The 23,980-nt window shown below is 37.5% G+C and overlaps 1 protein-coding gene across 1 annotated transcript; it reads right to left on the reverse strand.

Annotated features, from left to right (window-relative positions):
- Positions 1-133: 133 nt before the first annotated feature.
- LOC129753813 (uncharacterized) lies at positions 134-15,621 on the reverse strand. The gene is made up of 3 exons (XM_055749662.1): positions 12,136-15,621; positions 3,887-3,915; positions 134-257 (listed from the first exon to the last, which is right to left on the reverse strand). The coding sequence occupies exons 1-3, from the start codon at positions 15,619-15,621 to the stop codon at positions 134-136; spliced, it is 3,639 nt and encodes a 1,212-aa protein (XP_055605637.1).
- Between the last annotated feature and the right edge of the window lie 8,359 nt (positions 15,622-23,980).

Here is a 23,980-nt window from a genome sequence, read left to right on the forward strand (position 1 = left end):
TATTTTGTTTTCTTCGGGTCAGTGCGGTTGATCGCGATTTCAGAACGCTTCGATTCCGTTTTTAATATAAAATGTCATTTTTATCAACTAGTGTGCCGGTTAGAATGTTTTTTTTTATCGTTCCCGGGGAAGTTCATTCCAGCTGTCCGTCGCGGATGAAATTGTAAGTTGCTATAGCATATCCGTATTCTCCTGCTCCGATTTCCGAAGGCTTCTGGTTATCATGATGACTGTTCGGGTGAACCTTCGGCGGATGTCTGATTTTTGTCCGGGTTGAAACGGTGAGAATGGTAGGTAAGATATTGTTAAAAAGTTAAGGAAATTTGCAACATTTTTTTTTATTTTTCAGTAAGATGTTTCGAAAAAAGATGCCCCCGCTTTATGGCCGGCCAGAGGAACAAAACATTAGCGGGCATCGAGCGGGATGTTCCAAACAAACGCACGAAACAAGACGAAGAAACCGGTATTATACAGGTGATAGAGCCCTTTAAATCGAGTGTCAATGGTGCGCGATGGCAGCAAGATCGAGCAGCACAATTACCAAGATAAGAAGAGGCTGATTTTGCCTCCAAATTGTTGGTAAGTACTTTTCTAAAATGCATAATGTTTATATTTTGGAAAAAAAATTAACTAAATTGCACAACTATTTCTAGTTTAGAAACTTCCACGAACCGGAAATCAAGCAGTGGATATAATCTCCAGATTCGACTCGATCATCGAAAAAAGGAGCAAAAACTTTTAGAAATTGTAACATGGGAACTTCCCATTGGGAATGATTGCCGTCATAGCTTCCAGTTTCGATTAAACCGGGTAAGTAAATACCGAATTAAAGGGCAATACCGGATTTTTTTTATACTCTTGTATGATGAAGCGCACTTCTCACAGCCATTCCTTTACTTGCGACAAATCAATTGGCTTTAAATTGTTTAATTTAATTACATGTTTAGTTTAACTATTGTCTTACGGAATTTAAGTTTAATTAGGGTATGATTTGTATGAAAATTGCAACCTCAGTAGCTTGGAAAGCATCAAACTAGTAAGATAGGGTTTCTTTTTTTTTATTTATTTATATCTCCCAACCGAAAGACAAGTTTAAAGTGCCAAAACTAAAAATCACTATAATAAAGATATTTAAAAAAAGTTTAAACTATAAGGAACTAAACGCTTATTTGCCCGGTTCAGTTTTTTTCGTGTAGCATTATGATTCCTTGACCATCATTGCTGCTATTAGTTTCAGCTACATCATTCTAAAATGTGCGATTCTGATGATATTAATTTTCGTTTTGTTACAGGTTACAAGAAGAATGTCGATAAAACAGCCGAGACTGTCGACGATCTATGTCATCAGCACGTAGAGACACGAATTGTTCCGCAGCATTTGTATCTAGTTATATGTTGGTATATTTCTATGCAGATGCAGAGAAAAAAAAATAAAATTCCTATTTTGCAGTTTGATCCAGTGAATTGCCGAAGAGCTCCGGCGAATTGAGTAGCCTTAACTCAGTTCCAGGCTAAATGTGTTCCAAATCTCCATGATTAATTCAACTCCACGGAAGCGGAAAGAGCAGCTAACCAAACTGCTGTAGATCACCAACCGGATGCCGACAAAGGAAACTTCAACATCAGTGTATTTGGATCTCTTGTATTTTGGTAGGATGAATAGTGTGTTATAAATTATTATGAAAATTAAGGAATATAAAATGGTGAACCGATGATAGTTTTTTTTATTCTTTACCGAAAACATTTATAAATTGAAAATTGAATTTCACTGAAATTTTAGTAAAGTTAAAAAAAAATTGTTTTGCTAAAATTGTAGCAAATCATATTTTTTTTTGCTGAAAAATAAGTAAAAAATTAGTCTAGACACTTTTGACGATTATGCTAAAATTTCAGTAAAAAAAAATTGCTAATTTGATTGCTAAATTTCTAGCTGGTCAAATTTGAGCAAAATTTTGCTAAATTCCGGCCTCGAAAATTTTGTGTGTAGTGCATTTCATATTAGGATCTTATAGAATAGAAATAAAACTATAATAGGTAGACAGTCTATTTTTTTTTTGCTAGCTGATAGTTAGAAACACTGACCACCAACAGGTAAACCACATTACCCGGCGGAACCACTACTGCTGCTCCCGGGTTCGGTTTTGCGCTTCACACTTTTCTCCTCCTTTCTGGTTATCGTGTACCGGTATGTGCAGCGTTAGGATTCCGCGATTTTCCACTGATTACCGAACCGGTAACCGTTCCGCTGGAGAGAGAATGCGGCTACTTCTGCAGCATTCCCTAACACGAGCTGCTGTTGATCCTGGAAAAGTTCGGAAACCTGGTTAGTCGATGCCGATTTGAGGATTGGAAAGCTTAATATTTCTGTTATTTTTTCCTTTTAACCACTATTTTATGTACTACTTACCAAATTCAAATTCAAATTAAACGACGAAAAACCGAGGAGCGGAACAAAAATCTTTTTACCAGCGCGCGGTGCAAAACAAAAACAAGAATAATCTGACAGGTTCCCGCCTGTCTCGCCTTTCTAAAATTTGAGCACATAAAGAACGCGGTTTGAGCACAGGCTAAAAGTTTGAGTCCATGCTACTTCAAATGCTTAAATTAGTAGTAAATTGGTTATTTTTACTCAAATTGAGCAAAAGTCATGACAATTTGGGAAAGTGCTAACTCAACAGTAAAAAAAAAATTTTGCTAACGGAAAGTAACAGCTCATTTTTGCTAAGTGGAGCCTCGAAAGTTTTGTGTGTACACAGTAAATTTTTGACTCGATTTCCAGCAAAAAAAATTGCTGGAAACGTTCAGCAATCCAAATTTTTGCTGGAAACCAGCAATCGGTTTTCTAATTGCTGGATTTTTCAGCATTCGGTTGTGTTCTTGTCATTTTTGCTGAAAAATCAGCAATCGGTTTCCAAATTGCTGGACTTTCCAGCAATTGATCTAGTTTGCTGGAAAATCAGCAATCGAGTTGTCAAATTGGAGTCTGTTTGTTTTCGTATGCTGATGCAAGGTAAGACTATTTTGCGAATTTTGGTTAGATTAATATAATTATTTTTATTTTCCTCTATATTCTAGCAAACAGACATCAAATCAAGGGTGAGTTTTTAATTGACAATATCTACCATAAAAGATGCTAATCAGAATTCTTTTCTCAGGTGGCGAATGATTAGCACTTTGGCGCAAAGCTGCATGCCACTCCAGAGCCGGTGTTGTAAAATTTTTATAAAAAGTTCTTGGAAATAAATACAAACATTATTAAAAAATGGAAGAAAGTAATTGTTTCTTATTGCCATTATATGCACAGCCAGTATTCAATATTTAATTATATAAATTTGATACTAAATACAGCCGGTTGATTTGAAAGAAATAGCTGGTTTCCAGCAATCTGGATTGCTGATTTTCCAGCAATTTGAATTGCTGGAAACCAGCATCAACGTTTGCTGTTTTTTCCAGCAATTTAAATTGCTGGAAATTTTGCTGGAAACTCAGTGGGACAAAAACCAGCAAAATTTTGCTGGTTTCCAGCAAAAAAAAAGCAGCAAACGTTAATGCTGGTTTCCAGCAATTCAAATTGCTGGAAAATCAGCAATCCAGATTGCTGGAAACCAGCATTTCTTTCAAAACAACCGGGCTATATTTAGTATCAAATTTATATTTTAGTCCAAAATTAAATATTTAATACTGGTTGTGCATTTAATAAGCAATAAAATCATTTCCGATTTTATAATAAGGGATTTATTCACTTTCAAGAACATGATTTTTTTTATTTATCCTAACGCCGGCTCAGGAGTGGCAGTTTTATGCCTAAGTGTTGATCGTCCGCCACCTGATAAAAAAGATTTGATAAGTATCTTTCATGGAATATACCTGTCCAATATAAACTCACCCTTGACTTGATGTGCTGCTGTGATGTTGCTAGAATATAGAGGAAAATAAAAATAATTATATTAATCTAACCAAATTTCGTAAAATAGAGTCTCACCTTGCTTCAGCGTACGAAAACAAACAGATTCCAATTTGACAACTCGATTGCTGATTTTCCAGCAAACTAGATCAATTGCTGGAAAGTCCAGCAATTTGAAACCCGATTGCTGATTTTTCAGCAAAAATGACTAGAACCCAACCGAATGCTGAAAAATCCAGCTATTAGAAAACCGATTGCTGGTTTCCAGCAAAAATTTGGATTGCTGAACGTTTCCAGCAATTTTTTTTGCTGGAAATCAAGGCAAAAATTTACTGTGTACACAGCAAATTTTTTTTTGCTGGAAACCAGCAAAATTTTGCTGGTTTTTGTCCCGCTGACTTTCCAGCAAAATTACCAGCAATATCTATTGCTGGAAAAATCAGCAAACATCAATGCTGGTTTCCAGCAATTCAAATTGCTGGAAATTAGCAATCCAGATTGCTGGAAACCAGCTATTTTTATCTAAGCATTCGGCTGTATTTTGTATCAAATTTATATTTCAATTCAAATATAAATATTGAAACTGGCTGTGCACATGATAAGTAATAAACAACATTTGTTTTCTTCCATTTTTTTTATTATGAATTAAATGAATTAGCAGAGATATATGTTTTGGCAATATTCCGGGGTGGCAGATTTGTGCCAATGTGATAATCATCCGCCACCTGAAATAGAGATTTGATTAATACCTTTGATGAATCTAATAAATCCATTTTCCAATAAAAACTCACCCTTGACTTGATGTCTGGTTGCTAGAATATAGAGGAAAATAAAAAAAAATAGTATTAACATAAACAAAATTCGTGAAAAAGAGTCTCACCTTGCTTCAGCGTACGAAAACAAACAGACTCCAATTTGACAAATCGATTGCTGATTTTCCAGCAAACTAGACCAATTGCTGGAAAGTCCAGCAATTTGAAAACCGATTGCTGATTTTCCAGCAAAAATGACAAGAACACAACCGAATGCTGAAAAATCCAGCACTTCGAAAATCGATTGCTGGTTTCCAGCAAAAATTTGAATTGCTGAACGTTTCCAGCAATTTTTTTTGCTGGAAACCGAGGCAAAAATTTACAGTGTATGTATGTAGTATTGAAAATGCACTCAAGAGAATAAAATAGCCACCAATTCTCATATTCAGGTCGAATGGTGCTTTGAAGGCAATCATTGAAGTAAGTACAGATTTTGTTTCTTCTTTAACCGGCTTAGTAACATGTCTCAGTAGACAGAGTCGATTTGGGGTCATTTTTCAATTTTTTACACCCTGGGTCCTAAAAAGCTTAGTTTTGGTTTAAAACTCATCCATGATTTTTTGCAGAATTTTTAAGTATCGTTAACACGAGTAAATTTCAACTTTTATGTTGGTATCCAAAAAGTGAATATTTTGTACTGAAAAATCAACATAATTTTTCATTCTTTTGCCTGCTACTGGTTTTTGTGCCAATTTATAAATTCAATAAAGGAAATTATCCGCTGAACAAATTTTGTCGAATCTTATTATTCGTATCTTATTATGCAAAAAAGTTATCAGCTGTTTAAGTGGGGCATGTATTTTAGCATTGAAAAATAGTACATTCAAATGACATCACTGCTGGTGCCTCACGAAGTTCTGCATAAAAAGTAGTCATGCAATATCTCGCTAGGCATCCAGCAGTGATGTTAATTGAATTGGACTTTTTTCAATGCCAAAAGACATCCCTCCATTCAACACCTAATAACTTTTTTTTGTCTAATAAGGTACGAAGTAACGGTCTCCGTCCAAATTGTTCAGTGGAAAATTTCCTTTCGAGAAAATAAAAATTGGCACAAAAACCAGTAGCAGACTAATATAATCTAATAACTAAATAATCTTGATTTTCCAGTACAAAATATTCAATTTTCCCATACAAACCAATAAGCCTAAATTTACTCATGTTAAAGTAACTTAAAAATTCTGCAAAAAATCTCTAGTACAACTTGTGTTCCAATCATCAAGATTTTTTTTCTTCAGATAAATGGGGGGATGTGCGATTACAGAAATAATCCAGTGTTAACTTTTTATTGATATTTTAAGTCAAATTTCCCATGTAAATCGTCAAATCAAGTTAAACTTAAAAATGAGTTTCACAGACCTTTTTTATCAAAAAATTCATGATTCCGTTCTATAAATGGCCACCTCCCATCAACTTCAACGGACCACACCGCTGCAAGCATGGTTCTTCTACAACATTCTAAATACGAAAACAACACCAACGGCCCCAGTCAGTCCCAGGCGTTAAAAATAAACGGATTTCGCTGCTTGGGCAAGAGATTTTTATTTAACTTTCTTTCTTCGTCCGTTTCGTTGATTGCATGGTTCTTTGCTCGGTTGGCTGCTGCGCAGCAAATATGGCGTCGACCAGCAAACGGCAACTGACACCAATACATCGATACCTTGAATGTAACGGGGAAAACCAAGAAGAAGATGAGCAACGGCGAAACGATAAGTTCGTTGAGGAAAAACTTACGAAGGCAAATCGTTATCATTTATTCCGCTAGTCATGGGTAGATGGCGCAGAAATTTAAAGTTGAAATCCAAAAGTGTTCCTGAATCTTACTGATTCCATATTTAAATAAGGTAGTGTCAAGAGCCATATTGGATTTTTTTTTGTGACGTCACAAAAACGAATATATCGAAAATTAATATGCGAATGGCAGAAATTTCAAAGAAAAACATGTTTTAGAACGAAAATGAATTTCAATTTCATTTTGATTGTGTTGTAAGACCTCTATTTCACTATGTTATGAAATTTTCTGGTCCTTTGAAGATTGTATTATGTTTTTTTTCTCATTTTAATAATGAACGCAATGTCATCTTGAAGCTAAAACGTTCAAAAACGAAAATAAAATCTACTTTAAAAAGGTCTAGCTGGTAGTTATTGAGTGTTCAACTGATTGTCATGATTTTTATCCAATCGGTTTACCATATTCAATTCTTATGTAGAACAATTAACATCAATTGGTTATTGTTAACTCGATTTCCTAAAATGCGAATAAATAATTGTGGTTTTATATCAAAGTTTGTTTTTTGATACCTTTTTCGTAATAAGGATCTTAAACTGCACTGACTTGATCATTTTCCTGGAAGACTTTGAACTAATTTTTAAGTTTTGCAAATTTGAGTAGGGAAAATCCATCATTTTTTCGAACTTCGATGGTCTATTTCATTCAAAAATTACTCGAAAATCCAACTTTTTTCGTACCAATCTTGAAGAGCAAGAATCCTTCTAGAATAACAGGTGTGCAACAGCAATTTGCCCTCCGGAAATCACCCACCGATGGGGCAGCGCCTCTTCACCTGATATGCGGCTTATACGCTGAGCTGTCACAACCTAACTGAGTGCGCTTAGCCGGTTTGCCCGCCTCACTAGAGGATGAGAGAGAAGTCGTGCCGACTCATCTGTGTATTTGTGCCTCACACATCTCCCTTCCTCTCGGAGAAAAAAACGAAATCGAAAAAAAACTCTCTGTTTCTCACGGAGGTAAGCACAGGCGGCGGCAACGCTATTCAAACCGTATGGAGCACATCTTTCGGATTTCCCCTGTTTTTCCCCTCGTTTTGACAGATTTAAGCTTTTTTCTTCAGATTTAAGCTTTCGTCTCCTATCTTCTCAAGGTAAAAAAAGCTTAAATCTGAGGAAAAAAAGCTTAAAAACGGGATTCATGACCACTTCTTTAAAAGATGTTGGTCACACGATACATAGACAAAACGTGTATCGTTGCCGCCGTCTGGGTAAGCATTGGAACGGACATAGCGAACAGTTGCATTCCATCTAGTCTAGTCAGTTTGTGATGCGTTCTATTATTTATTCCATATGGTTCACACATATTTATGAATAAAGCTACGGCTGCTTGTGCAGCTCATTTTTTCCCTCTCATCTTTTCATTCTTGCTCCATACGTCGCGCGGCCGTTGGTCGTTTCGAATAACCGAACCAATTCGTCCTATTGGTAGATGTGTTCTCCTCTCGTTTGCTCAACCAATTTGATACAAGAAAGTCCTCGTCAGTACTAGCACATCGACAGCTGGCATAATTCTAATACAATAACGTAAATAGGTGAATGTGTGTGGCTTGGCCTACGACTGGACTGACGACAATTTGCTGAGAGCTATTCCTTCACCACATCAGCAATGTACTCTCTCGAAGACGATACGGTTTGAATGAATGCATGTGTCAGCGTTGCTACTTTCCCGAATCTGTACCTTCAGTCGAAATAAATCTTTTTTCATTTTCATCATTTGGACAAAAACTGTACCAGCTACATTGAATTTCTATATGAGGAAGTCAAACAACAAACGTGTGTTTTAAAATTTGTATCAGTAGGTGCGTTTTTAACCACGTATGGAAAAACATCTAAATTTGCTTTTGATAGCATTTTTGTATCAGGTGATTTCAGACTATGGACAAAATTCCTTTGACTATTCGCATCGTTCATCAAAATCTATACTTGTCAAGATAAATCTGTACATGTGGCAACCATGACGTGTATACATATCGTCTCCCATCTCACCCGAGCGAAGGACTGTAAAATAATTGCACTCATACTAGACAGCACTCGAGATCTGGTAAAGCTATAGCTATATGCGTAAATTGTTGCGCCAGGCTTGCCAGTTTTTAAATAAATTACTTTTCTTCTGAATCCCATAGGTTTTTTTTTTTTTAAGATTTTCTATATTTGAATGAGTAGTTAGCAAGAATTAAGTTGATTTTTTTTTTTATTGATTTACCGTCACATTCATCTTAATGACTTCTGTTAATAATTCAATATTTTCAAAAAAGTTCATGTCTTGAAATATATCCCAATTAAACAATTTTAACTGTGATCCTCAAACTTGAATTTCTATCATCTTTCTAGCATGTTTGTATTTTTTTATACCAGATCTGAATTAGACCTCAATTCACTAGGACTAGAGAATTTTTGCTGATATGTTTGGCTCCACTAAAATTTTCCAATCGACATTACATTCATGAGATGCCTTTCTAGCGTAACTTAACTAATAGTTTCTAACTCCTCAGTTCAAGATTTCTTCGGCAAACTTTGCTCAATCCCTTCTCAAGGTTTACACTACAATTTTTTTTTAAAGCGTTCTTCCATTTTCTTTCGGTTCTTTTTTTATATACCAGGTAGTTACAAATGCACATTCATGCGGATAGTACTCTTAACTAGCTGCATCCATGCTAAATACTTATTCATTTGTTTAGTTTGAGCTTTCGCATTAAAATATCATTTTGTTGTTAATATATTTTCATGCTCTTTTGAATTAAGTTTTTTCCTTTTCCTATACGAAATTAACCCTGGTCGTATGTTTTTCCTTTTTTTTAAGGAATTCTATTAGGATCATTATTCCAAGGTGCTCAAAATATTTATGTCATTATTCCACTTAACCTTTCACAAAATTTACATATTTTCTAAAGGTTGCTTTTCATACGATAATCTACTTACTCTTTTCTTATCACTATATTAATCTGCCCGGGTTTTGTTGTGCATTTCATTCTCCGATTGTTCAATTTTCTTTTGTTATTCCATTCCGTTTCGTCATAAGCCGTATGATATATTAAAACTCCTCTTACTTTGAATACGTCTTTCTCAGGCCAAATAAATACCATGTTTGTTAAAGTAGATCATGTTGTGACGAAACGATAATTTTCTTAGATTCCTTTCCTGCAGCGTCCAAATTGAATTGCTTTAACAGCGCTTGATTGGCCCTAAATATTACATTACCAGATGTCTGCATTTAATGCTGCCTTTGTTATAATATTGAGCACCTATCCTCTCATTCTCAATTTCAGGCGAAACCATGTCATTTTTCCTATCCTCTCAAAAGGGGTTTTTTGTTGTTCGGTTTCATTTTTCATTCAATGCGATTTTTTTCAATTCTTTTTTTTAACTCATTGAATTTCTCTTGATTTCAACTTCAAGTGCGCTCGTCTCAATTTTGTTTAAGTCTTTTTTTTCAGTCCGTCTGCCAGACAGCCTTTCTTTTATTTTACGGTCCTCTCAACACGCAAATTTTTGTTTAATTTGCGGTCCTCCCAACTCGCAATTCTTTTCATACTGCGGTTCTCCCAACACGCAGCCTTCTTTATCCATTGCGGTCCTCCCAACACGCAGCCTTTCTTTTATTTTGCGGTCCTCCCAACTCGCAATGCTTTTCATACTGCGGTCCTCCCAACACGCAGCCTTCTTTATCCATTGCGGTCCTCCCAACACGCAACCGTTCTTTTATTTTGCGGTCCTCCCAACTCGCAATCAGTTTTCTAATTGTGGTCCTCCCAACACACAATTTTATAGTTGTAGCGGTCCTCTCAACTCGCAGCTTTTCAAAGCTCATGCGGTCCTCCAACTCGCAGTCTCTCCTTTTTTCCTCAAACGAACTGATTTTTTCAATTAATTTTAATACCACGATACACCACGAAACTGCAGATTTTGCAACACTGGAATCACTACAACACTATCGCATCAAAATCACTGGGGAACATCTTTTTTTCCGCTTTAGCACTCTGGTGGGTGATTTCCGTCCTGGGTTCTGTTTGTTTCTAAAGCAATGCAGGAAGGAAAAAAAATTGTCCAGTTTCGGTCGCCAAATGTGCAACAGCAATTTGCCCTCCGGAAATCACCCACCGATGGGGCAGCGCCTCTTCACCTGATATGCGGCTTATACGCTGAGCTGTCACAACCTAACTGAGTGCGCTTAGCCGGTTTGCCCGCCTCACTAGAGGATGAGAGAGAAGTCGTGCCGACTCATCTGTGTATTTGTGCCTCACACAACAGGTATTAAAAGTGACACATTTCCAGCAAATTCTTCAAATTATCAATGAAAAAGGAAAATTTCCTAGTAAATTAACAGATTTTTTGTGATTGTGACGTCGCAGTGTGTACTAATACTAAAGCAGGGCTGCCTCGACACTACCTTCTTTAAATATTCCTTGACTGATTCTAGGTATCTTAAATTCAACTCATAATCTGAAATCACCTTTTTCATAATTGTTATTTTGGTTTTTTTTTTGTTTTTTTTATATTGTCAATTTTGTCGGCATTTTTGTCGAACTTAAGTCTAATTGAATTATATTTTTAGTCTCATTTATGTCTCATTTCATTCATATTTTGCATTGTTTTCGTCTAAGATTGATCATTCTTTATTAATATCATGTATAGCAAATTTTTAAAATTCAAATTTTGTTTCTATTTTTATAATTTTTGACAATCTTTTCAATTTTTTATTTGTGTCATTTTTGTCATTTTTGTCATTTTTGTCATTTTTGTCATTTTTGTCATTTTTGTCATTTTTGTCATTTTTGTCATTTTTGTCATTTTTGTCATTTTTGTCATTTTTGTCATTTTTGTCATTTTTGTCATTTTTGTCATTTTTGTCATTTTTGTCATTTTTGTCATTTTTGTCATTTTTTTCATTTTTGTCATTTTTGTCATTTTTGTCTTTTTTGTTATTTTTGTCATTTTTGTTATTTTTGTCATTTTTGTCATTTTTGTTATTTTTGTTATTTTTGTCATTTTTGTCATTTTTGTCATTTTTGTCATTTTTGTCATTGTTTGGGGTCAGGGCAAAAAACTCGGTCCTACCGTTGAGTCGCACGTGGTGTCCAGCGAGCCCTGATGTCCCTTCCACAGGCACAGGTTCAATGACCTTGAGTGGTTGAGTTTAGCATGCGGTTGCATGCACAAAGTTTCTTTGTCCAAATGATTCACACACGGTTTTTTACAAACGCGAACACTTTTTATTGGTTTCTATTAACACACATTTATTCCTAACTAGTTGAAACATTTATTGCACTTAATATATAAATTTATTACTCTAAAGTTTACTTATTCTAACACAAAATAAAAGCGCAAGGGTATCCCCTATAGTGCGTTCCCGACGGATGGTTGACGAAGACTAAATTTCGCCCGCTAGTATGGTCATCGGTATGGTGATCTTGCTGGCCCCGTATCACTCAGTCACTCGCCGATGGGATGACATAAGGTAGTGGGTTTTCGATCTCACTGATAAGAACGCGGTGAGATATATTTCCATTGGTAGCAACGAAGGTCATTCCATGAAATCCTCAACATCCTCGCCTACCCTGAAGTATTCGGGATGCTTCTGAAAATAAAGAAAACTTCCCCTCGATGCACTGGATACTCTATTTATCGAACATTCTCCTCAGAAGCGACTGGTTCTTCGTTGATTGGTAGAAAACAAAGCTTGACTACCGGTCGTGTAAGAATGCCAGTGGCCGTTTTCAATTCTGCTACTCTGGTTACACCATCCTTTCCTGGGAACACTGCCGTAATCCTCCCTAATCGCCATCTCATGGGAGGTTGGTTCTCATCAGCGATGAGTACTAAGCGCCCAACTACTATTTTAGTCTCTGAGATCCAATGTTTTGATTTTGCTTGCATTTGCGAAATGTACTCCTTGTGCCAACGACGCCAGAGGTCTTGGAATTTCCTCTGAATCAGCTGCCAACGGTCTAAGCGATTAATTGGAACCTCAGTAAGATCTTCTTCTGGTAAAGCCTGTAACGATTCACCTGTTAAGAAGTGTCCGGCTGTTAAAGGTGCAAAATCCAGCGGATCATCACTCAGGTGTGTTAGCGGACGTGAATTGAGGCAAGCCTCGACCTGCACCAGCAACGTCGAAAAATCCTCTGCTCCTACCGGCTGCCCACCGAGCACTCGTAGTAAGTGAAATTTCGCTGAACGGACTGCGGCCTCCCACAAACCGCCGAAATGTGGTGCTCCTGGGGGATTGAAGTGCCATCGTATTTCCTCATCAGTGCAGAACCGTGACACCTTCTCCCGATGCGCTGGATCCTTGAGCAGTTGGAATAATTCACGTAGTTGATTCCTCGCTCCTACGAAATTGGTTCCGTTATCCGAGTAGATGTCTGTTATTCGGCCTCGACGTCCCAGAAATCTTCGTAAGGCTTGAAGGAACCTCTCCGTTGATAAATCAGCAACATGTTCGAAGTGTACTGCCTTGGTACACATACATACAAATACCGCCACATACGTCTTCAAAGCTGCTTTACGTCGACCTGCGCTGATGTATACTGGTCCAAAAAAATCGATCCCCACCTTCGCAAATGGTTTTGAAACCGTAACTCTGGCTGAGGGTAACTGCCCCAATTGCTGATGTATGCGTTTTGGTTTTGCCTTAAAACAACGTACGCATTTATGAACAATCCTTTTTGCGATATCTCTTCCTCCTAAATGCCAGAATTTCAACCGAACAACGTTCAATAACAGCTGAGGAGCAGCATGTAAATATTGGTGATGATAGTGCTGGAATATCAGATCAGTTAGGGGGTGTTTTCCAGGTAAAACAGCGGGATATTTCGTATCCGGTGGTTCCATCGAATTGCCTAATCTCCTATTCAAGTGTAAAACACCATCCGCCTCCATCAGAAGTTTGAAATATCTTAGACTCGAGCCTTTAGGGAATTCTGATTTATGTTTTAACGAATTAATTTCCTTGCCAAATTCCTGTTCCTGAACCTTACGAATTATAGTACGTTCTGCACCGCGAATTTCTTCCACGGTCAGAAATTCTGGGTATTTGTTACTGTTGTTTTTACAAATAATGTTAACAAAACGACGACAATATGCTGCAGTTCTAAGAAGCGAAGAATACGATGAAAATTTGGTAATAAATTCGTCGATAAATGATGATTTCGCTGATGCAACACAGGAATTTGTTTTGCTGTTTTTCTCCGGTGGATCTTCCATTGATTTAGGTGGTTTTGGCCATTCTTCCTGTGGATTTTTTAGCCAAGTGGGACCCTCCCACCAAAGTCTCATTCCTTCTAAGCTGTTTGGTGGAACTCCACGCGAAATAAGGTCCGCAGGATTTTCAACCCCTGGAACGTGTTTCCAAATGTATTTCTCGGTGATTGCCTGAATTTTCGAAACTCGATTCGCCACGTATTTTTGCCAGGTGTTCGGTGAAGCCTTATTCCATTGTAAAACGCAAGTCGAATCCGTCCAAAAGAAAACCGGGAATGAAATGTCAATGGATTCTGAAACCTTCTCGAAAAGTTCTGCTGCATGAACCGCTCCATTCAGTTCTAGACGAGGCAGAGATTGTGTCTTGAGAGGTGCGACCTTAGATTTAGCTGTAAGAAGGTGAACTGCAACGTGTCCTGATGCATCTGTGCTACGAAAATAAATGCAGGCTCCGTATGCTTTCTCAGAAGCGTCTGAGAAGCAGTGAACCTGAATTAGAACCGCTTTTGGAAGTATGATGCACCTTGGAATCCGTAGATTGTTGAGAATTGACAATTGCTGATAATAGCTATTCCAATCCCTTTGAACATTTATCGGAACTGCATCGTCCCAATCCAGCCTTCTTCCCTTTCCGTCCTTCAGAGCCCAAAGTTGTTGCATTAGAAGCTTTGCGACGATAATAGTTGCTCCTAAAAGTCCTAAAGGATCAAATAATGTCGCTATGATCGAAAGAATTTTCCGTTTTGTCCATTGATGATCGGAATCAACTTGGGGAATATCGAATTGATATCGAAAGCAATCCAATTTTGGCATCCACGTTAGCCCCAACGCCTTCACCGTCGTATCGTTGTCCCATGTAATGCCTTCTGCTTGGGGAAAGGCACAGTGTTCAATTGGAACGCCTTGTAAAACCTCGATTTTATTGGATGCCCATTTCCGAAGGGGAAAACCACCGCTGCTCGTCAAGCCATCCAACTGTTTCCGCAGTACAATCGTAGTTTCGGTATCATCCGATCCGGTTATGATGTCGTCCATATAGACATCCTTGAATATTGTCTCCGCCGCTAGTGGAAACCGCTGTTGCTCGTCTGTTGCCAACTGTTTTAGTGCTCGAGTAGCCAGAAAAGGTGCTGGCTTCGTACCATATGTAACCGTGGTGAGCTCGTATGTACCTAATTCCTGCTGTGAATCGAACCTCCAGAATATGCTCTGCAGCGGACAATCGGATGGATCCATGATGATTTGCCGGAACATTTTCTCTACGTCCGCAACCAGCATAACTTGTCTCGTCCGACAGCGCAACACGATCGCTCGAAGATCTTGTTGAATTACAGGACCTACGTAGAGGGCGTCGTTTAATGAAACTCCAGTCGATGTATTTGCTGACGCGTCGAAAACCACCCTCACTTTTGTCGTTGTGCTGGATTCCTTCACGACAGGATGATGTGGTAAGTAAACGCGGTTTGGGTTGCTTAATTCAGCGCCTTCCACCTTCTTCATGTGTCCTAGCCTCAAGTACTCTGCCATGAATTCTTTGTACTGATCATGCAAATTTGCGTCCCTTGTTAATCTTCTCTCCAAGCTGAAAAACCTCCTGCGAGCTGTGCCTTCTGAGTTTCCTAGTTTTTCCAATTCGTGTTCGATTTTGGGAAGTGTCACGATATACCGTCCATCCGAATTTCGACGAAATGTGCGCCCAAACTGTTCCTCACAGCGCGCCTCGTCGGGAGAGTAGTTGCAAGAATCCGAAATCTCCTCGCAAGACCAAAATCGCTCCATAATTTCCTCCATCGTACCTGAAGCTGCCATGTTGCAGGTCGTGAGTTGAGGTTGACTGTTATGTGAAACTTCCCCGGACACCACCCAGCCGAAAACCGATTCTGTAAGCTGTGGTAGTCCTTCTCCAAGTAACATTTCTCTGCCAGTTCGAAAAAAGCGGAAGAAGTTCGAAATCCCTAGGACCAAATCAACTGATCGTGAGTTGAAAAATGATGGATCTGCCAGTTGTATATCGCCAGGAATATGCAAAGTCGTGATTTGCAATGATTTTTGTGTGGTGCTCGTTTATGTATACTGATTGTATATAGATTACGCACGATGACGAGCGCCTCGCACACAAAGATACGGATCGACTTGAGAGAGCTTGTGACTGTGTGATGCACGACTATATGGATAATCGACTTGTAGCAAATAGACAGCATCTACTTGGTGATGCGTCACGCACACTAAATGCCTTCGGGCTAACGGCCAACGCCGCGTCCCTATCGTCATTAGTGTGCCAGCATTCGGCCGGCTAAGTTGCGATGGCTTAAAGTGTTGGATTCGGCTCTCGTGCAAAGGATGATTCCCACATAGCATAATTGGCTCTGCACATTGGCGACCTACACAGGACATTTTTTTTTCTTCAATTCATATCAAAATGGGAATCATCCTTTCGCGAGGGACGGTTGAGGTGAAGGCAATCGTAGGAAGTACCGGAAACACGTTGATCGAAGGTGAATGTTTGTAAGTATAAAAATGTTCTTGAAGCGGTGAATAAAAACGAAGGTTGCATGCCAACAAAACAGCGCGCTGGGAGTCCGCTGTGGTAAAGTTTGATTGAGTGCGTTGAGAGTCCGCTTGTCAAACTTAGAAAAATGGCGCGCTGAGAGTCCGCCGAGGAAAAAGTTTGAGGCAACAAGCGCGTTGAGAGTCCGCTTGTCAAACTTAGGGGAAAAAAATAGTACAAAATGGCGCGCTGGGAGTCCGCAAATGAAGGTTGCAAAAACAAGCGCGTTGAGAGTCCGCTTGTTAAACTGAAAAAATGGCGCGCAATGAGTCCGCCGATAAAGGTTAAATGAACAAGCGGAGTCCGCCTATGAAAGTAGTTTGAGTAAACAAGCGCGTTGAGAGTCCGCTTGTCAAAAGCTCTGGCATAGACAAAATTGAAAAGCTCAAAAGAGAAGGCAAGTTCTTTGGGAGTCAGCTTGCTGGGAACGTGCTGGGAGTCCGCTATGATGAAAACTGAAACTGAAATATTTAGGTGAGAGTCAAGTTTACAAACATAATGAAAAGCTAAAATAAGAGATCTCAGAAGTTGCAATCCAAAAAAAAAAAAAGAGAAGAAGAAACGTTAGGAAAATCATTTTGGAAAACAGAGTGAAATGTTAAGATCCCACTTGCTAATGGAAAAGCGTGTTGGGAATCCGTTTTTGAAAGTATTAAGCACGTAATACAAGTTCATTGTAGAAAATCAACGATGAGTAAACTTTCGAAGAAATACAAAAAGCGCATCGAAGTAGGAATAAAAAATCGTGCCATATTATCAACATAGCTGGCAGATTATTGATGAAATAGTAAATCAGGAGTCAATTCAAGAAGCAACAAGCTGTACAAACTTATTCAGCAGAGATAGAGTTTGGGCAAGAGCTTTTCAAGGAAAAATTTGTTTAAAAAAAGGGATATGTTAAAAGAAATTCAAAATAAAGAATCCTGCAAAGGTACCAAACGGAAAGAGGAAAATCCTATGCTTTCCTTCGGTGTTGTGGGCGTAAGCGTAGAGCAAGTGAAGAAAATTGATAAAACAAAGGAAAAAAACTAAACAGAATTTTGTTCAGCAGCACTATTTCGAATATCAGACATATGTATATAAAAAAAAAACAGATTTTAAAATTTGGTTATATTATAAGCACGATGTGTGCGAATTACCCACTGTTCAATCAACTACCACCAGTTTCGTATTGACTGGGAAAGAACGGTGTGAGAAAACGACATGTATTATTCATATACATGAGCAGCGTTACCACATATACAGATTTTTCTGTAAGTATACAGATTTTTTTGAAATTTTCAAACACAGAATCTGTATATACAGATTACAGATAATTGGAAATTTATACAGATTTCATACAGATTTTCAGAGAATCAAAGATTTTCCAAGATATATTTATTATACTTCGAGTCAATCAATAAAAATCAACTTTGATGATTGAATCAGCTATCAATTATCACGCTTGCAAATAAGGAAAAACTCCCAGGATAAAGTTCGGAACCGTTTTCAATGCAATACAACTAGCAAAGGGTTAAAGAAAGTTTTAAAACCTGTGTTTAAGAATCATAAACCAAAATTGGTCATTGCTTTATAGGAAATGTAATAATGACACGTTATACAAATCCCAACTGATTTAGAAGGACACAGATCGTGATATTTCACGGGATATATCGACCTAAAACTTTGCGTGACCTTATTTTTCCCACATAGCGCAAGTATTCTGTCCGTTACAATAAATCGGACAAAGTAAATAAAAAACGGTTCGCGTATAACACCGTAGTTCAGCGTAAGTACACTCAACGAAATCGACACATCGAGGCTATGTGTGAGCCTATATAGATTTTTGCAATTTGCCTACCAATTAAAGATTATGTGTCCCACATATAACAAAAAACATAGAACGGTCATGTGTGTCGACACATACAAGGCATAGGTCGTTCAAATCTAGGTTATTAAATTTTGCATTTAAAAGCTATTCATAGGGTACATAAGTTTAATATTTTTTCAGCTGTTTAATTTCTCAATTTATTTTAAAAAAATTAAATAAAAAATACGCAAAAATTTTAATCAAACAAGACAACCAACTTTATTACATAATAGATCTTATTGTAAATATTGAAATCACACTAACACTCACAGTTTTGAAAAAACTAAATAAAAAAAACATACGCAAAAACACTCGAAAACTATAATTTTGAAAACTATTGCACAAAATGATTGTGGATTTGCAGCATCTATACCGATAGATTACTTTTTCGTTCCAACATGGGCGATCCATTCCACACAAAAAAACCATTCGAGGTAACTCTTCTGATGGTCTGGAGGTGCTGACATTATCCGACGTTCCGAAACTTCCGGGGCCGAACTAAAAACGATCAGATGGTCTATGTTCCATGCAGCTTGAAGTTCACTGGGTTTCCCCTAAAAATGAAACTGTTTAATTAGTTCGTCGATTCTGGACAACAATTTCCACTTCGAACGTACCGCACACAAGTATCGGGAAGAACAAAAACTCTGCTGTAAGATGGCTGGATCTTCCCTCGTAGTTTAGTTCCCGTAGGCAACAATATGGTGCAACAATATCAGAAAGGTGCTATTCTCTTTGGAGATTGTGAGGGCCCGAATTATTTTCTTTTCCGCTTTATCTCTGCGTCTGACGGTACCGCGGAACTTTTCTGAATTTTCGATTGCGCCATTTTGGAAAAAAGAATAAAATCATCGAAAAAGGTGTTCGATGATTTTCGGACTGTTTTTACACGCTCATTTTAAGATAGCCATCATGTATATAATTCTCACATAAAATCTATGTGTAAAAAGAATGATTATTATTTAGTTCTAATAAAATCGATGTGCTGAACAATTTCAGATTCATATGTGTGGGGAAACATACATTTTAAATGTAGATTTTTTGCAGTGTAGGTATCCGGAATGAAAACTTATGATACAGATTTCAATACAGATTTCAATACAGATTTCTGAGATTTTATACAGATTAAAAAGATTTTTTGGCTCGAAAATACAGATTTAAATGTGGCAACGCTGTACATGAGACATATAGTTGTATGTGTATACTCGAAGCGAAAGCACTCTCTCTCTCTCTCTCTCTCTCTCTCTCTCTCTCAATTTTGCTAGATGACATTTTTCCTTAGAAAATCTGTTTACACATAAACAACCACTGACGAACTTTCCAATACAAACAACAAACGGCAAGTAAGGCAAGTAATTAGATTAAACCTAAGTGTTAGTGGAATTAGGTTGCTTTCATACTGAGGCGGCAAGCAGCGTGTTGGTAGGGATGAATCATCCTATTGGTAGAAAATCCCCAGAAAAAAGATATAACGGCTCCATGAAAAAGCGCAGATCTGGCATACTGAGCGCTTTGGAAAGCACGGCAAAACTGATGCAAGGGTGTTTTGTAGCACGACAAGTTGAAAATCCAATAGAAATATGGTTTTTCTCGGTTTGATGAAGTGATTTTAGGTTTTAAGCACAATAATTCGAAGATCCGTTCGAATTTATACATAATATCCTGATCGGTAAGAAAATTCTCATGAATTCTAAGTTCTCGCAAAAAAAAAAATAGCAAGGAAGTTTGACAGTTGAAATTTCGGCATTCTCACTATCCAGATATTGATCTGATGAGCTCTTAATGGCTTCCGAAAGAAAAGAGACGATCCCAAGCATTAGTAGATGTAGAACAGCGGTGGTTTGTAATGAAATTCAAAGCGCCAGCATGTCATATCAATGTTTTGCTTGGTTTTCCTATTGGAACGCAACGCCACGCTTGTCGCCCCAGCATGACATCAACCTCAGTCGCATTAAATTAGGAAGGCAGCTTTTGAAATCGGAAACAATGAAGTCATCAACTTTTACTTAACTACTATAGCAGCCACTATTTTTGGAAGGTTTTGTTGAGATGATGTTTCTACGGAATGAATATTAAGATCGAAAAAAAACTAAACCTATGAATAACTGAGCGACTGTACGTTTCGAGCAATCCAAAGATTGGTTGGAATGTTTGAAAATCGTGAATGGTAAAAAAAAAATCTGTTAAAAGAAAATAGCTGTTCCTATAGAATATTTCCAATATTTCACAAAGAGCGTAGGCGTAAGCAAGGATCAAAGAGAAGGTCTCTGTGGAGCTGGCGAGAACGGTTACTTAAGGTTACTTGTTTGTACTGTTGATGGGGCTTTTTAAGCAAACCTTTGAGTCAATAAAATCCTCCATAGTAGAATTAGGAGTATTTTAAGAAATAGACTACAATTGCTGAACAGCAAAAGTTTCGCGTTTTGTTTTTCTTTCCACCAGTTGACTTTTATTGCATTGAAAGCAGGCAGGAAGTATCAAGACTTTCGAGCAGTTAAACGCCTCAAGTTAGGCTCTTCGTTACAAAGCTTCGAGGCAAGAAGAAAGACCAAAGCGTTAACTACACTATCTGATCTGTGTCTCAGTGAATAATGTTACATCGCTCTTATTCGAACCGGAAGCAACGAATCTCACCACGCTTTGAAGCTCAAACTATCAAGAGAGCCATAAAAAAGTGACGAAATCCGTTATCACATAGAATAAACTTGCATATAAATCTCGATGGAAAACACGTGTCGTTTCGATCGTAGAAAAAAACATTTATTAAATTGATGATGAAAAGCAACTGTTTTCAGAATTAATTTATGGTCTGCTAAATAAATTATGTGACGGAATTTTGTTATTGGAAAACCCCTATTGAAAAGAAACTATTTACACACCCAAATTCTTGTTTTGTACATGCTCGTCTCCTGTAATATTTTGAGCTTTTGTGTTTTCGTACATGGAGGCATGACAAACCATAACGAGTGCATGCAAGAAAAAAACAATGAATTTATGTTAACGCAGAAGCGGGTTTCCGCAAAGAGGCGCCTGATCCGTCAACCTTGTCCGTTGAATTTAAAATTTAATTTCGCACACTATTCTTTGAGGCCGCCGTTATCAGAATAAAAGTTAACCAAAAGAAAACCGAGTGAACAAAATGGTTATTTTTTTCACTGAATTCGCACAAATGTTTCAGTCTCAAAGAAGTCTGCAGAGCAATTATTACACTATTTAAGCATAATATTGTTAAAAAGTTGTTGAAAAAAAGGTACAGGACGCAATTAAGAACGGACGCATCAGTTTTTTTGGAAATTTCCAATAGTGAGATCTGTATCCTCGGGGTTGAGGTTAATTTCGTATTTGTAAATTCATGAGACCGCTAATCAAAATTATTTTGAATAATGAGCTGAACGGGCACCTACGGAATTCTATGTAGGAGCAAGTGTGGAGCAAAATAAAGGCTTCTCCAGTTTTTCTCCGATTATGGTTATTTGTACCGAAAATTTCGTAGAGTAAGAAAGAACCAATAAATTTAGCTTATCTCCTAGTTTTCTATAATTTCTCGTTACGACAAAGGCAACAAGTCAAAATGCGTAGCTTTCGCAGAATTAATGTGTCAATTTGCTTAGCGTGCACGAAAGAGCTTTGGTGAACATCGTCTGGAGACAAATTTCTTTCTTTCCTTTAACTGAGTGGAGGGGGGATGTGTGGTGCTCGTTTATGTATACTGATTGTATATAGATTACGCACGATGACGAGCGCCTCGCACACAAAGATACGGATCGACTTAAGAGCAGGGTTGCCAACTATTTTTCAGAAAAGTCTGGAAGATTTTGAAAAAATGTCTGGAATTGTCTGGAAATGTCTGGACACCAAAGTTTTAAAGGGGCCGGTCACACACCACGTGGACAACATAGGGAGGGGGGGGGGGGGGGGGGGGTATGAAAATGTCCACGCTTGTCCACGGAGAGGAGGGTAGGGGTTTGGGTCATGTCCACGTGGACATACTTACTTTCAAAATATTTTCAAAAGGTAAATAAATATTAAAATGTTTAAATCAAAATCTAAAAATAGCATACCTTTCCAGTTGAAGTTTAAACAATAAGCAGCTACTTGAAAGCAAGTGATAAATATGGTAATTACGAAATATAAAAATTTTAATTTTTAAAGGAAATTTTTATTCGGTTTTTCAAAATCAACCATTTGAATAACAAAAAGGCAAAAAGTGGTGTTTTCTAACTTTTAATCATAGGTTTTTAAATAAAAACTTTTTCAAATGTGTCCACGTGGACATCCGGGGAGGGGAGTAGGGGTTTGCCAAATGTCCACGCTTGTCCACTGAGGGGGAGGAGGGGGTCAAAAATTTCATTTTTCTGTCCACGTGGTGCACGGCCCCTAAGATCAATTTTGCAAGTTGCAATACACGCAGCGGAATGATTTTTGATTTTAAAGAGAAGTGCCGGATTTTTTCCTTTGATTTTGGTATAAAGAGATATTGCTTTGGTTAAAAGGCATTTTCCTTGGTTTTAAAGAATTTTTCTTTTCAATCAAAATCTTAATGCTTTGAAACAAAAAACATCAAAAGAGAAAAGTTGTTTTCGTTTGCTACAATGTTATTTAGATTTAGATTTAAAAGGATTGGTTCATTGAACCGTTTTCCTTTTATTAAAATTGTAAGAAATATTTTCTGTTGATCCGACGTTCCTATTAGGAATTTTGAATAAGAAAACCAAAGAAATTACATCATAAATTGGTTCACTATAATTGAATCATCCGGTCCTAATTTTGGTCTGAGGGCATTTTTCTTGGGTCGCTCAAAAGACTTCCGGAAGCAACTCCGGTTGCTACCTTGATTGGTCATCCAACTGGTGAATGACGCTGAAGATCGGGCCAAAGATAATCAGGATTTGGGGTGGAATCAGTCGTGGTCCTATAACAATGCAAGATTTTGTATGAAATTTTAAATATTCACTTTTAGATTAACGGATTAACACACACTTACCATTTTTCATCAGGAATTCTCCTAAATAGCTGTCTCTGATTTGAATTATTCACATTCGGTTCTTGCTCAATCCAAAATATCTTCTAAGTTTGAAGTTTCAACTTAAAGAAATGATTCCTTTCTATTGAAAACATTTTTTTTTTCGTTGAAAGAAAACTCAACTCAATAGAAAAGTGCAAGTGGACAAATATCTTTTGAATCCAAGAATTTGTTTTAAATCAAAGTCCAAAATTATTCAGTTTAAAAAATTAATTCTTTCTTTCCAAAATTATTCTTCCGAATCATAACAATACTTCATTGATTCAAAGAAAACAGGAATTTGATTCAAAAAACTGAATATTTTGAATCAAAGTCGGTTTTGATTTGTTTCAAAATCCAAGTTTTCTCTGCGTTTCGTATTTTCCTGTCACTATACCAGTCACGTGCTCTGTCTGACTCTCAATTGAATATTCATCTTCAAAGCTTTTGCAATTATTAATAAGTTTCGAACACTTTTGAATTCATAATTCATGAAATTTATCATTTCTTGTCATATTACACCATGGCCAATTTTAATTTTCATAGTTTCTTATAATAATTAATGTCCAAACCCAAAAGTCTGGAATTGTCTGGAAGAAATGTCAAAAGTCTGGAAGTCTGGAAACCTAAAAAAATGTCTGGCAAAAGTCCAAAAAGTCTGGAAGATCCAGACAAAATCTGGAAGGTTGACATCCCTGCTTAAGAGAGCTTGTGACTGTGTGATGCACGACTATATGGATAATCGACTTGTAGCAAATAGACAGCATCTACTTGGTGATGCGTCACGCACACTAAATGCCTTCGGGCTAACGGCCAACGCCGCGTCCCTATCGTCATTAGTGTGCCAGCATTCGGCCGGCTAAGTTGCGATGGC

The sequence above is a fragment of the Uranotaenia lowii genome, chromosome 3, assembly GCF_029784155.1.
Source record: "Uranotaenia lowii strain MFRU-FL chromosome 3, ASM2978415v1, whole genome shotgun sequence".
NCBI lineage: Eukaryota > Metazoa > Arthropoda > Insecta > Diptera > Culicidae > Uranotaenia > Uranotaenia lowii.